At 57.9% G+C, this 14,807-nt stretch overlaps 1 protein-coding gene and 1 pseudogene across 1 annotated transcript; both read left to right on the forward strand.

Annotated features, from left to right (window-relative positions):
• Nucleotides 1-12,577: 12,577 nt before the first annotated feature.
• LOC136548965 (EP1-like glycoprotein 2) lies at nt 12,578-13,429 on the forward strand (annotated as a pseudogene).
• On the forward strand, nt 13,105-14,744 carry LOC136550204 (serine carboxypeptidase-like 50). Its single transcript, XM_066541691.1, has one exon. The coding sequence runs from the start codon at nt 13,709-13,711 to the stop codon at nt 14,141-14,143; it is 435 nt and encodes a 144-aa protein (XP_066397788.1). The 5' UTR covers nt 13,105-13,708; the 3' UTR covers nt 14,144-14,744.
• Nucleotides 14,745-14,807: the final 63 nt, after the last annotated feature.

A 14,807-nucleotide genomic window follows, 5' to 3' on the forward strand; every position in this document is an offset into this window, starting at 1 on the left:
TTTGCTGTGGCGAAGCGGGGGCCGCCCCATTCAAAGTAAGTGTATTTTTGGTAGGGTCATAGCGTCTTCCGTTCGCTTTTTTGGTCTCGCGCTGAACCTATAGGTTAATTTTCTTTAGTCGGAAGTGGCCTGCGGACGACCTCCCCTTGGCGCCCCTTAAGGCGCTTAAGGCAAGCCCCGGCTCCTCCGCCCACTGGGTGGTGGAGGCACAAGCCACCATCCAACACGGCACGGCGTCGGCGAGGGTCGACCCAAAGGGACCGGCCGCCCAAGGAGGGGTTGCTGAGGCAGCCCCTACACAGTTGGATGGGGCTATCGTGCCCTTTGTTACCGAGGCTCCTGGGGCCTCCGAGGCTGAGGCAATGGAGGCCCCGGCGCCCACGACCACCAAGACCACAGCGGCCGCGGTTGGCGTCTCTACGTCTACCGAGGCCACGATGGCGGAGGTCGGAGCCCCCGAGACCATCGAGGCCACGATTGCAGAGGCCGGAGCCCCCGAGGTCACCAAGGCCATCGTGATGGCGGCAAGGCCATCTATGCAGGAGGCGGGGATGCAGGCGGCGGAGGCCTCGGTCGTGCCCTTGGTTCAAGGCCCGTCGTTGTTGCGGGAGAGCGCCCGGGAGGCGTAGGTCTATCTGATCTCCTCCGATGATACTTCCCGGGCGTAGGAGGTGGTCGACGCCGAGGAGACCGATGCCGTGGAGCAGCCAGCGCCGCTCTTGGATGAGGGAAGCTCGGCCCTCGTGCGGGTGCGACCCGAACCCTGCGGGTGGGATCACCCACGGGTACTGTGGCGGAGCTGGGACGACCCTGAGGGGGAGCCTCTGTTCGCCCTCGAGGATGTGGCCGAGGGTGGGTGTTGGAGCACCTACGAGCAGTACTGCAAGCTGGCGCAGCAGTCGCTACGGATGGCGCTGTCTGTGGTGGCCGACGAACTGCCCAGAGTCACCCAGGTTCGTGTTTTCCTTTCTCGCGTGACGTTGTTCTTTTCTTGGTTTTGTTGCAATCGACGACCTTTGTTCTGCCTCCTCAGGAGCTCGAGACCTGGTCCCTTGGGAAGTCGGTCTTTCTCCGGCGGGAGAGGGGAATCTGGGACCAGCTTTAGCGGCAGACGGGACTTCTTGCCGATGCTAACGAGCTTCTATTGGCACGAAGCGCGGAGGTAGAGGACCTCCGCCTTCACTATGCTGACGCAAAGGTCGAGGCGGCCACAGCCCAGACACAGCTCGCCCCCTTGGCGGCGTGGGTCAAGGAGCTAGAGGAGGAGCTTACCCGCACCGTCAGCGATCGGGATGCCTTCAGATCTCGGGCTGAAGAAGCGACGGCCTTGGGCAAGGCCCTCGCCAGGTAGCTAGGGGCAGAGGAGAGTGCACACCGGCTGACCAAAGGCGCTCTGAACGAGGCCCTTGCTGTGGTTGAGGCCTCGCAAATCGAGGCTGTTGTTTTGAGGGGGATGGTCGAGGGTGAGTTCCAGTCCCCTTGTTTTGTTTCCTTCTCCTTATGTTCGCTCCCTAACTTCCTTGTATGACGCAGAGCTAGGGAGTGAAGCTTCCAGGGCGGCCGAGGCCTCTCGGGTCGAGGCCCAGCGGTTGAAGGAGAAAGCCGAGGCCTGTCAGGCCGAGACCCGACGCTGGGAGCAGAAGGCCAAGGGTGAGTTCTGTGGGCTTCCGTCCCTAACTTAGGTTGTTTTTTCTCTGGCTCGACCTCATTCCATTTTCCACGGTGCAAAGTCAGAGGCGGAGTTCGCTCGGGCCACTGAGGCTTCTAGCGCGGTGCAGACAGTGCTCGACATCGAGATCGAGGAGCACGAGGCACTGAACCATGCCGCCCTTTCTGCCTGTGAGGCCTTGGAGGTCGAGGGGGTTCAGTCAGGTAGCTCCCTTGGGAGTTGCTTGATTGCGTTGAGCAGCCAGATGCGCGAGCGACTCCGAGGGGCGCTGCACACGGGTGTCAAGCGGGCGATGGCCGTCATCTCCTCTCACTACCTTGGCGTCGACCTCCCAGCCATCAGTGATGGCTATGTTCTGCCTGATGATGACGAGGAGGCCAACGCGGCGGTCGCGAAGCTGATGGAGGCGGCGGAAGGCCCTGGCACGGCGCTGGCGATGCTCTTCGAAGAGGAGGTGGTTCCTCCCCTACCATCTGCCGGTGCTGAAGGCCCCAAGCCTTAATCTAGGCCCCGGGGGCTATGTAAAGATAGAATAGGGGTTATTTTTGTATCATAATGCTTGTGGCCATCGAGGCCTCTATTTCTAAAGTATTTGTGTTTTCTTAGTTGTTTTCCTCATGTTTTCAAGCCTTTGCCCTCTGTTGCTTCTGATCAGATTTCGTTTGCAAAGCACCCCTTTGGGGCCTAAGCCATCCCTTGAGTGAGAGGTAGTGAGGGAGTGCCATAGCCCAGGGGCGTGGGCCATCTCGCGACTCTACCGACCTCTTGCTTAGAAAACAGACCTTGGTTCGAGGAGTTTTTACAACTGATTCATCAGAGCCTGCTAGAGTTTGGGCGTAGGAATTTTTGCGACAAACAACTGAAGAATGGTGCATGGGACCTAGGGGGATTCCCCCATCTAGCCCTCGAGGGAGGCTTGGTTCTGCCGAGGCAGAGCCGAGTCTCCCTTGTCGTGTTTATTGTGCTGCTGAGACCTACGATGGGCTCGGGGGGGTTCTCAAAAAATAAGACCAACTAAAGAACGCTTTTTAATTGTGTTTCGAGAAATGACATATACAATGCTTGGAAATTTAGGGATAAAAGCGACGTAGCTGTTCTATGTTCCAAGCATTGGTGAAGATTTCGCCCTTCTCGTTGGCCAGCTTGTAGGTCCCGGGCTTTAGTACTTGGGTGATGATGTACGGTCCTTCCCATGGTGGGGTCAGCTTGTGGCGACCCTTGTTGCTCTGTGCTAGCCTCAACACTAGGTTGCCTACCTTCAAGTCTCGGCCTCGAACGTGTCGGGTCTGATAGCGCCGCAAGCTCTGTTGGTACTTGGCCGAGTGTAGTAGCACGACGTCTCGGGCTTCCTCCAGCTGATCAAGGGCATCCTCTCGGGTGGTGCGGTTACTTTGTTCGTTATAGGCTTGCAGCCTCGGGGAACCATATTCCTAGGTCGGTGGGGAGGATGGCCTCTGGCCCCATAGACTAGGAAGAAAGGTGTGAATCCTGTGGCTCAGCTTGGAGTGTTCCTCAGGCTCCAGATGACCGACGGGAGTTCGACGAGCCATTTCTTGCCAAACTTTTTCAACCGGTTGTGAATCCTTGGCTTGAGGCCTTATAGGATCATGCCATTGGCACGCTCCACTTGGCCGTTGGTCCTTGGGTGTCCTGCGGCCGACCAGGCCACTCGAATGTGGTAGTCGTCGCAAAACATTAGGAACTTTTTGCCAGTGAACTGCGTCCCATTATCGGTGATGATGGTGTTGGGGACCCCAAACCTATGGATAATGTCAGTGAAGAACAGCACCGCCTGCTCAGATTTGATTCGATTGATCGGACGAGCCTCTGATCCATTTGGAGAACTTGTCGATTGATACCAGTAGATGGGTGTAGCCCCCGGGGGCCTTTTGCAGAGGCCCGACCATGTCGAGCCCCCACACGGCGAACTGGCCATGTGATGGGGATGGTTTGTAGGGCCAGGGACCAGGGAGATGTGTTTGCCGAGCATAGTACTGGCATCCTTCACTAGGAGCAGTACTAGCTTGGTAGCGTCGGCTGATCGCCGTCGGCCAGTAGAACCCTTGGCTGAAAGCGTTCCCTACGAGCGTCCGAGGCGCCACATGGTGCCCGCAGGCGCCTACTGTGTAAGTCCCAAAGCAGGGCTTGGCCCTGCCTCAGCACTGATACAACAGTTGGAGGACACCTGAGGGACTTTCGCCTGTACTAATTCGTCATTGTAGAGGGCGTAGGTCTTGGCTCGGGCGCGTGAGCCATCGCGCTTCGGTTCTATTATCAGGAAGCTCCCCCCGATCAAGCCAATCGAGGAACGGGACTCGCCAATCCATGTCCTAATCAGTCTGTGGAGGCTCAACATTGACTTCCATGACCTCAGACTCGGTCGAAGGGGTCTCGGCAGCAGAGGGGGCGTCAGGCTTTGCCATGGGTTCCACAGGTGGGCCCTCCTCTATTGTCGAGGTGCATCCGATGGAAGGTTTGTGGAGGTCTCTGGCAAAGATGTTCGGGGGGACCGGGGCTTGTGCCGAGGCCATCTTTGCCAGCTCGTCGGTGCCTCGTTGTACTTCCGCACGACGTGATTTAGTTCGAGACCGTCGAACTTGTCTTCTAGGCGTCGTACCATCTTGCAGTAAGCCTCCATTTTGGGGTCGAGGCAGTTTGACTCCCTCATCACTTGATCTATGACGAGCCACGAGTCACCTCGGACATCGAGGCACCGTGCCCCAAGCTCGATGGCGACTTGCAAGCCATTGATGAGGGCCTCGTATTTGGCCACATTGTTGGAGGCAGTGAAGTGGAGCCGCACCATGTAGCGCATGTGTACTCCAAGGGGCGAAATGAAGAGCAGGCCCGCGCCTACCCCAGTCTTCATCAAGGATCCATCGAAGTACAGGGTCCAACACTCCGTCTAAATTTGAGCAGGCTGGCAGTTGGGTATCTGTCCATTCAGCCACGAAATCGGCCAAGACCTAAGACTTGATCGCTTTTCGAGGCGCAAAGGTCAAGGTTTCCCCCATAAGCTCGACAGCCCACTTGGCTATCCTACCCGAGGCCTCCCAGTTATGAACTATCTCACCTAGGGGGAAGGATGATACCATAGCCACTGGGTGCGACTCGAAGTAGTGGCGCAGTTTACGCGGGGCCAGGACCACGGCAGTAGACCAGCTTCTGGATGTGGGGGTAGCAGTGCTTTGGTCTCGGAGAGCACCTCGCTGATGAAATAAATAGGTCGTTGGGTGGGCAGAGTATGCCCTTCTTCCTGCCTCTCTACCACTACGGCGGCGCTGACCACTTGGGTCGTTGCGGCGACATAGAGTAAGAGGGCCTCATCCATGGCCGGGGGTATTAGGACTGGGAGGATTGGTGAGCAGCCTCTTGAGTCTGTCGAGGGCTTCCTCGGCCTCGGGGGTCCTAAGAAAAACTGCTCGGACTTTCTCAAGAGTTGGTACAGAGGCAAACCTTTTTCGCCGAGGCACGAGATGAAGTAGGCTCAGGGCCACAAGGCATCCCATGACCCTCTGCACTCCCTTGAGGTCTCTGATTGGTCCCATGCTGGTTACTGGCCGAGACCTTCTCTGGGTTGGCTTCAATGCCGCATTCTGAGACTATGAATCCCAAGAGCATGCCTCGGGGGACCCCGAACACACACTTCTCAGGATTGAGCTTGATGCCCTTCTCTCTAAGGCATTTGAAGGTTATCCTTAAGTCGTCGACGAAGACCCTCAGGCCTTTCTGGTCTTGACCATGATGTCGTCTACGTAGGCCTCGATGGTCCACCCAATGTTGTCAGCCAAAGACCTAGGGTCATGCATCGTTGGTACGTGGCACCTGCGTTTCTGAGGCCGAAGGGCATCGTCACGTAGCAGTACATGCCGAATGGTGTGATGAAAGAAGTCACGAGCTAGTCGAACTCTTTCATCTTGATCTGATGGTAACCAGAATACGCATCGAGGAAAGACAAGGTCTCGCACCCTGCGGTGGAATCAACGATTTGATCGATTCGAGGTAATGGGAAGGGGACCTTTGGACAGGCTTTGTTCAAACCGGTGTAGTCTACGCACATCCTCCATTTCCCATTTTTCTTCTTGACCAACACGGGGTTAGCCAACCACTCTGGGTGGGACACTTCCTTGATGAACCCGGCCGCTAAGAGTTTCTGTATCTCCTCACCGATGGCCCTACACTTTTCCTCGTCGAAGCGGCGTAGGTGTTGCCTCGTCGGTCTAGATCCTAGCCCGGATGTCCAGGGCATGCTTCGGCGACCTCCCTTGGTATGCCCTGGCATGTCCGAGGGACTCCATGCAAATATGTCGGCGTTCGCACAGAGAAAGTCAACGAGCATGGCTTCCTATTTGATGTCGAGGGTGGCGCTGATCCTCAGCGCTCGGTCGTCGGGGCAGGTGGGGTCGACCGGGATGAGTTTGATGGTTTTAGCAGGCTCGAACGCCCCCGTGTGATGCTTGGAGTCAGGCATCTCGCCACTGAGTTGGTCGAGGTGGGCGATGAGGGTCTTGGCCTCTACAAGAGCCTTGGCGTACTCGATGCATTCGATGTTGCAGTCGTATGCATGTTCGTACGTGGACTCAATCGTGATGACACCGCTAGGGCCTGGCATCTTGAGCTTGAGGTAGGTATAGTTGGGCACTGCCATGAACTTGGCGTAGCACTACCACCCCAGAATGGCATGGTAGGCTCCCCTGAACCTAACTACCTCGAAGGTGAGGACTTCCTTGCAGTAGTTGGAGGGGGTGCCGAAGCAGATAGGAAGGTCAATGCGCCCGAGGGGTCGCGTGCGCTTCCTTGGCACAATGTCGTGGAAGGGTGCGACGTCGCCTCAAAGCCTCGATCGGTCGATCTCCAAGAGCTCCAGGGTGTTGGCGTAGAGGATGTTGAGGTCGCTGCCTCCGTCCATCAACACCTTGGAGAGTCAGGTGTTGCCGATGATCGGGTCGACGACCAGTGGGTACTGCCCAGGATTTGGAATATGGTCAGGGTGGTCATCTCGATCAAAGGTGATCGCCTCTTGAGACCAGTCGAGGTACTAGGGGGTGGCCACCTTGACCGAGAAGACCTCTCGGCATTCCCTCTTGCGCTGTCGCGTCGTAAGGCATGCCGAGGGCCCACCGAAGATCATGAAGGCATTGCATACCTCGGGGAACCCATCGTCCTTGCCTTTGTCTCAGTCGCCGGTGCCCTTCTGCTTGGCGTCGTCGTCGGGGAGCCCAAGCCTAGCGTAGTAATGCCGCAGCATGGAGCAATCCTCGAGGGCGTGGTTGACCGAGCTTTGGTGGTAAGGGCAGGGTTTCTTGAGCATGTCGTCAAAGGGCCTAGAGCCTTTGAAGCCTCAGGGGTTCTTGCGTTCCACGGCTACGACCAGATCAGCCTCCAGGACCTCCTGCTTCCCTAGGCACCCCTTTTTCTTTCTCTTAGGGAGGTGGGAGGCTGAGGCCTCGGGGGCCTCGTCCCTCCGCTTACCTTTGGTGTCGGTGTCGGGGAAGATGGCTCCAACAGCCTCTTCACCCGAGGCGAAGCTGGTGGCGATGTCGAGAAGCACAGCACGTTCCGACCTAACTCTCAGACCAAGTCCCGACAAGTGGTGCCGGAGAGGAAAGCTTGGACGATCTCCGAATTGCCGACGCTAGGCAATTCGGTGCACTGTTTGGAGAAGCGCTGGATGAAGTCTCGGAGAGACTCGTCCAGCTTCTGGCAACAGCTCTTAAGATCCCAGGAGTTCCCAGGGCGCACGTATGTGCCCTGGAAGTTCCCGACGAAGATCCTAACCAAGTCACGCTAGTCATGGATTTGCGAGGGAGGAAGGTGCTCGAGCGAGGCTCGCGCCGAGTTTGACAGGAGCAAGGGGAGATTGCGGATGATGAGCAGGTCATCGTCCATGCCACCTAGCTAGCAGGCCAGGTGGTAATCGGCAAGCCAGAGTTCCGGGTTGGTCTCACTACTGTACTTCATGAGATTGGCCGGCTGCCGGAACCGGGCGGGGAAAGGAGCAGCGCGGATGGCCCTACTGAAGACCCGAGGGCCTGGCGGTTCAGGGGAAGGACTGCAGTCCTCCCCGCTGTCGTAGCATCCGCCTCGGTGTGGGTGGTAGCCCCGAGCAGGACCCTCATTGTCGTGGCATCGTCGCCTGCTGACCACCTCATGGTCTCCCTGCACCTCGCGTCGAATGCTGAGGCGGTCCAGAAGCACGGGGACCCTATGGGCTATTGGCGGTGCCGTGGCGGTGCCGTGGCGGTGCTGTGGGAAGGTTCCCTGTCCTGCCAAGGCGGTGTCGTGGGAAGGTTCGAGGCGCCCCCGTGCCGTCGGGAGGCGGAACTCTCGGCCTGCTGAACCGTAGTGGTCTCTAGGAGATCATGGAGCTCGCCACGGACCCGCCGCCCCTCCGTGGTAGAAGGCTCGGGCATTGCACGGACCAGCATTGCCGCAGCCGTGATGTTCTAACTGGCGCGATTGAAGACTGGGGGTTGCTCACTCCCTTCGTCGTCATGGATGCGGTGATGCACATCGCGGGCCCTCCGTCGGGCTCCCCCGCCTTCACCGCAGCCTCGTTGTTCTTGTTCAAGAGAGTCTCGAAGCTGCTATAGAAGGAGTTGGTCTTGTTCGACCTTGGCCTGGAGCTCACGGAGCTGCTCTAGGTCTGGGCGCTGAGGTCGTGCAAGAGCGACGTTCTCATTTCGTGCGGCTGGTAGGACATTGCGTGGGGGTGTGGCGGCGCCTGCCCCTGGATGAAGCGGGGAACGGCTACCTGCCCCCTCATCCTCTTCGCCGGCCCTCGGCATCCTGAGCCTGATGTGAAAACACTCGCGAGTGGGGTCATAAGTGCCTTCGTCGTCGGAGTCAGAGTAGCCGAGGCAGTAGTCACTTGCGGCCAGGAACTGGCGCAAAGCCTCAGGGTCATGGAGCCCAGAGAAATCCACTCCGGGCCATGCCTCGTCCTCATCCAAGGAGTCGGCGTGGGTGCTTAGGCCAAGAGCGAAGCGCTGGCGACGTTCCGAGGGATCCTCGTGAGCGGCAGTGTAAGCGTAGGCGTAAGAGGCGGCGGCATTTCTCAACCCAAAGGGGTATGGGGATGGTGCCGTTGCCAGATTCTGCTCCACCGGGGTCGGTTCTTCAGGGAGTGGTGGAGCGGAGCTTGATGACTGGGCATCGCCGCGTGTCACCAGCGATTTTCCTTTGTCCAAGCTCAGGCCAGACAGGTCCCCAGCCAGGGACCCTATGCCAATAGCTGGTCATAGGATATCGGCAGGGAGTGGTGTGCCACCCCAGGTTCGCGTAGCATCAGGGTGGCCTTGCTCGCATCATGCCTGGTGAGCGCGGCAAGAGCGGCCGCCTGGGCGCCGCCTACACATGGGCTGTCGATGCGTAACTTCATCGTCGGACGGTGGGGCTCGAGGTGTGAGGAGTACCATGTCATACTCATGCCCTAGAGACATGAACTCTAGGCTCCCGAACCAAACTACGGTGCCGAGACGCAATGGTCGTACGGGGTCTGCCATTCAGAACCTGCTGGGATGACGAAACTGACACGTAGAGGCCCCTACCTGGCGCGCCAACTGTCGGTGTTTCGGACCGGGGGGTCCTCAACCGACTAGTGAATTTGTTATGCGTGCTCCCAATTCCGGATGGTAATGCAAAGAGACACAAGATTTATACTGGTTCGGGCAATCGGTGCCCTACGTCCAGTCTGAGAGATCAAACTTGTATTCCTTGCACCAAAGTGCTCGTAGTAGGGGGTTACAAGCTAAGGGAGAGAAGAAACTAGTCCCAGGTCTTAGCAGGGTGTCGTGTGGGCCATCTGAGACGTTGCTCTCAAGCGGCTGGAATGTGTGCGTGTGTGTTACCCAGTGTTCTCCCCCCTCCTAAGTGGCCCAAGTCCTCTCCTTTTATAGTTGAAGGGAGGACAAGGACAGTACATGTATTACTATGCGGCTGTCGTGCCAATAGGGGTGGCACTGTCCAAGCCCTGTGGCCTGTTCCTGTGGCGGCGTGGTCGTAGGAGTGGTCCGTCCTTGGAGTACTGGGGCGGTGTGGTTGTCCCATCAGATCCTGTGCGTTGTGGGAGCCCCGGGAATGCCTCAGAGCAGACGTGGCGGCGAACGTGCAAGCCACTGTGGACAAACTGTGCGCTGAGGCTGAGACTTGGTCGGTGCCGAGGCTTGCACTGCGGTGGGGGGGGGTCTCGGTAGGCACTGAACCCCAAGATCGCCGAGGCCCTTGGTGTACAGTGCCGAGGCCTTGTGCGGGCGGCTGATCGTGGGTACAACGTTAGGACACAGTGGCCGGTAATCCCCGTCGTACCCTGTCCCAGCCGGTATGGCGCTGATCGTGGACACAGTAGTTAGGACACAGTGGCCAGTAATCCCCACCGTGCCCTGTCCCGGCCGGTATGGCGCTGATGCGACCTCGGGTCGCGTCGGCCATTCTGTGGCGTTGAGCCACTGTCCTGGCTGAGATTGCTGGGAGTGGTTGAAAGTATTAATGAGATGTGACGCGTTGTCGGGGGGGGTCGACCGAGGCAGGGGGGCGATAGGGCTACGGATGAGCCAGGCCTCGAGCGGTATGGAGAATGAGGCCTCGCGCGAGACAGGAGATCAGGCTCCTTGTCGAGGCCTCACGCGAGAGTCCTCAGCGCGATACGGAGAATGCACCTCCTGCCGAGGCCTTCTGTGGAGAGCCTCGGGCGAGGCGGAGACTGGCGTTCCCTGCCGAGGCCTTCTTCGGAGAGCCTCGGGCGAAGCAGAGTTTGCAGTCAGGATGCCGAGACCTCCTGCTCGAGGCTCGAGGCGAGGAGGAGGAGGACCCAGTGGGCTCGGTCGTGGCGGGATGAGGGGCCCACGACTTTGCCTTCTAGTTTTTATTTATTAGATGGGACTCTAGCGACCCTTTTGATGTTTGCTTGGGGTACCCCGTTCTAAGGTACCCGACACATGCGTATGAAACACCTGAAACACCTAGAAACATACGCTTGCAACACGCGCTTCCCACATCCGAGGAAGGAAGGGAGCACGAGGTGCAGCCGGAGAAGCCCGCTCTGAGTCTGGCCACTCCAGATCTTGTGATGTCGCAAGCTAAGGTCGAGCATCGTCGGTGGCGCCCGCATCGACAGCGGCCACGGCCTTCTGGTGGAGATCGGCGATGTCGGCGGCACCTCGACACGGCGAGGGACGGGGCACAACGCATAGGGCGCGGGGACCGGGCACTGGTGCGAAAAGGTGGAGTGGGCATGGCGAGGGATGGAGCACGGTGCGGCGACATGCGTGGGACGACTTGACTCGGGATGGGGGCTCCGCCGCGAGGCGGCTTGGGGCGGGCGGACGGCGTGTTGAGTCGCGACGAGCGAAGCGAGGAGTTGGGGATTTCTGTCGGCTGTAGCGGTGTAGATGGAGTAGATAGAGGAGAGAGAGAGCGTAGATGAGCCTGATAGGCCAGTCGTTGTGCTTGAGCGAGCGCGAAGCAGAGCATCTTATTCTTTATGATTCTAGACGTAAGTTCTGTAGCATTACCGTAACGGTAGCGGTCGTGCTATAGCATATTAGAAGACATAATGATTTTTAGAAGTTATTGTGAGGACCTAATGGGCGTCTGATGGTGTAGGTACGGATGCTAGCGAGGTGGTTTTGGGTCGGGTCTCGCAATTTCTGGGTCTAGCAGGTGCTGTTGCGGGGGGGGGGGGGGGGGGGGGGGGGGGCAATTATTTCCCACCTACAGTTTTCGGGTTTAGGGACCCAAAACCTATAGGATTTGGTTTTGAATTTCAGTTTCCATCAACAGATGGAAACCCAAAATAGACCATTTTAAATAAAAACACATGGGTAGTATTAATAAATTGTTTATATAAAAAGTTACGCACTGTAAGGATCTTCCCCACAGTTTTTCTTGGGTAAAAAAAATTGTTTATATAAGGTACTAAGTTTGTTCTAAGTTGAGTCATGGAATTGTATATTATTGTTTGTTGCATCTTATTTACACATGTGAATATGTATATATCATCCATGTGTTGCAAAAAAATCCTTATTGCTCTTATTGTATTGCCATATAGTGGTGATTTTCGAGGATCCACTGGATTGGGTAGTGGGGGTGGATTTTCAACCGATATGGTGGTTTCGGGTATTGATTTCGGGTCCTCGAAAACTCCACCCGATCTGAATTTGCCATTCCTAGGGGTAAGGACAATCCCAACCTAGAAACTGTGAAATAGTTTTCATACTTACCAAGTCAAGTAGACACTACACGTAGAGATCACATTTTCAATTTATAGTTTTTTTAAATTAAATTGTATCGAATCAAATGTCTACTCTCTTATATCATCTACCAATCACAACTCTTGGTATCTTAGTTATTATATAGATATAGTTTTCTATATATTGTAACAACTATCTAACCCAGATGCAGCCTTGGTGTGCTCGCGGAAGGATTCAAGCTCTTTCATGGATCTAATATCGTACACATGTGCATAAAATGAATTAGCAAAACGGAGTGAGCAACTGTACAAGAAGAATGCTAATTTATTGGCATCCGATATTTATTACCAGGTTGAATTGACAGCATCGCTTTATTTTTAGATATATTTTTTATGAGTAAAATGTACTGGAGGTCCATTAACTTCCGTGGGGATGTCATTTAGGTCATCAACTTTAAAACTGTATTTTTGGGTACATAAACTTTTAAAACGATTCACTGCAGGTCCATACCCTATTTATTTAACCTTAAATCCAAAGTATATTTGCAGAAAACCCCCTACCTTCCTTTATCTTCTACGTGCTGTCGCTGTCGTGCGTTGCGCCGACACCGCGAATCCCGCTGCCCGCCCGCCACCGCCGCCGCGCGGTGCTCCTGCATGCTCTGCCTCTGCTATAAAACGCGTCCCATCGCCATGATTATCCTCACGTCAAACTCGTGACCAACCCCTCCCGCCCGATCTGCAATGCGTCCCTCCCGCACCACGTCACGTACGCGGACGGCTCCGTGGCGCGCGCGGCGCTGCTGCGGCTCAACCCTATCGGCTAGGGGCCCTCTTACGCCTTCGGCTTCTTCTGCACCAACCACCAGGCGCCGCCCTGCACCGAGTTCCTCCTCGGCGTGGCCGTCGTCTACTGCAACAGCGGCGGGCTCATGACCTCTGTGGCGGCAGGCATCCCACAGGTGGTCTGGTCCGCCAAACGTGGCCAGCCCGTCGGGGAGGGCGCGTCTGCGGAGCTCGCGGCCACGGGCAACCTCGTGCTCCGCTTCCGCCCCCGGTGGCACCAGTCGTGTGGTCCACGGGCACCGCAGGGCGGTCCGTGGCCGCGATGGCCGTCTCCCGCGACGGCAACCTGGTGCTCCTTGACGCGCGGAACGCCACGGTGTGGCAGTCGTTCGACCACCCCACCGACGCGCTGCTCGTCGGGCAGTCGCTACGCCAGGGCACGGGCCTCGTCGCCAACTCCTTCACCGCTGACTGGTCCGCGAGCCGGCTCAACCTGACCATCGCCGACGACAGCCTGAGCGCCTACGTCGACGCCAAGCCGCCGCAGCGGTACTACCACCTGGGATTCAGCAAGGCCACCGCCGCCTACGCGACGTACGCCAACGGCAGCCTCGCGGTGTTCGATCCGGCGGCGGCGCCTACTGCTTCCACGCCGCTGGCAACCATCCAGCTCCCCGTCGTCGGCGCCGGGACTGGTGCAGTACATGCGGCTGTAGCACGACGGGCACCTCCGGGTATACGAGTGGAATCCCACGGGGTGGGCGCCGGTGTTCGACGTCCTGTAGAGGGCCGCCGTGGCTTGCGTTAGGCCAGCGTCGGTGGAGCCATACCTGCACTCGCCGCCGACGTGAAGGCGCACAAGGCCGGCAAGGGCGCGCTCGAGTGCGCGGTCTGCCTCAGCGAGTTCGACGACGACGAGACGCTTGCGCCTGCTGCCCAAGTGCTCCCACGTCTTCCACCCGGACTGCATCGACACGTGGCTTGCCTCGCACGTCACCTGCCCCGTCTGCCGCGCCAACCTCGCCGTGGGGAAGTTCCTGAACCACGCCGAGGCCAAGTCCGCGATGGGCGCGCGCGGGGACGTGGCGTGGGCGGAGTGCAGCGACGCGGTGGGTGCGGCGATGCACGCGGACGTGATGCGCAGCGTGGTGCCGCAGGCGGAGTCGCTGCTGCGGCGCACCCGCGTGCTGCTGTACCAGGGCGTCTGCGACCTCCGGGATGGCGTCGTGTCCACGGAGGCGTGGCTCGCTGGGGTGCGCCGGGACGGCCTGCGCACGTTCCTGGACGCCCAGCGCGCCGTGTGGCGGACGGAGGACGGCGAGCTCGCGGGGTACGTGCAGCGGTCGGGCGCGCTGGTGCACGTCGTGGTGTATGGCGCCGGCCACTTGGTGCCGGCGGACAACGGCCGCGCGGCGCAGGAGATGATCGAGGGCTGGGTGCTCGGGACGGGGCCGTTCGGCCGCGGTGGCGACGGCGACGGCACCAGGAGCGCCGCATGATGTGGCTCCCCGAGCACCCCGGCAGGCACGGTGGAATGTCCAAATGTGTCCAAGCTAATTACTGCGCGATATGGATTCTAGTTGCTCGGATTTGAATGGATTTGATTTGATGTCGTGTTTGTTGAGTGATACCGGTCGGATGGGAAGAAAATGCGGATGTTTTAACTGTTTGTTAATTGGAATGGAAAAAATGCAATTCCTTTGAGACTTTTGTGTGTCATCTGTGTTGCAGCCTCCGTCTGATCGCTCCAAGGTTGGCCAATCCGTTGCTTCTTCTCACCGTTGTCTCTGGCAGCAATCCGGCAACGCCTCGCTGTCAAGGCACGGCAAACAGCCACATGAAAGCCTCGTGTCACGTCCCCGCCGTGCCATTGCCAGTAACTGACTAACTGTTCTTCTGTTCCAATTCCAACAGCTCACCTCGCTCGTAGGCGTGGTCGCGTGGAACCGGAGCCCCAGGCCCCGCCTGAGGCGCGCCCACCGCGACGTGCTGGCAGCGTCTCCACTCTCCAGAGCCTGGCGTGAACACGGAGCATGCAACTGGCTCGATCCGATCAGACACGCAGCGTTTGCTGCGTGCTGGCCTTTGCTGCAGGGCTTCGACCGTAGGGGGTTTTCTGTAAATGTATTTTGAATTTAAAGTTAAATAAATAGGTATGGATCT

This window comes from Miscanthus floridulus, chromosome 4 (assembly GCF_019320115.1).
Source record: "Miscanthus floridulus cultivar M001 chromosome 4, ASM1932011v1, whole genome shotgun sequence".
NCBI classification, from domain to species: domain Eukaryota; kingdom Viridiplantae; phylum Streptophyta; class Magnoliopsida; order Poales; family Poaceae; genus Miscanthus; species Miscanthus floridulus.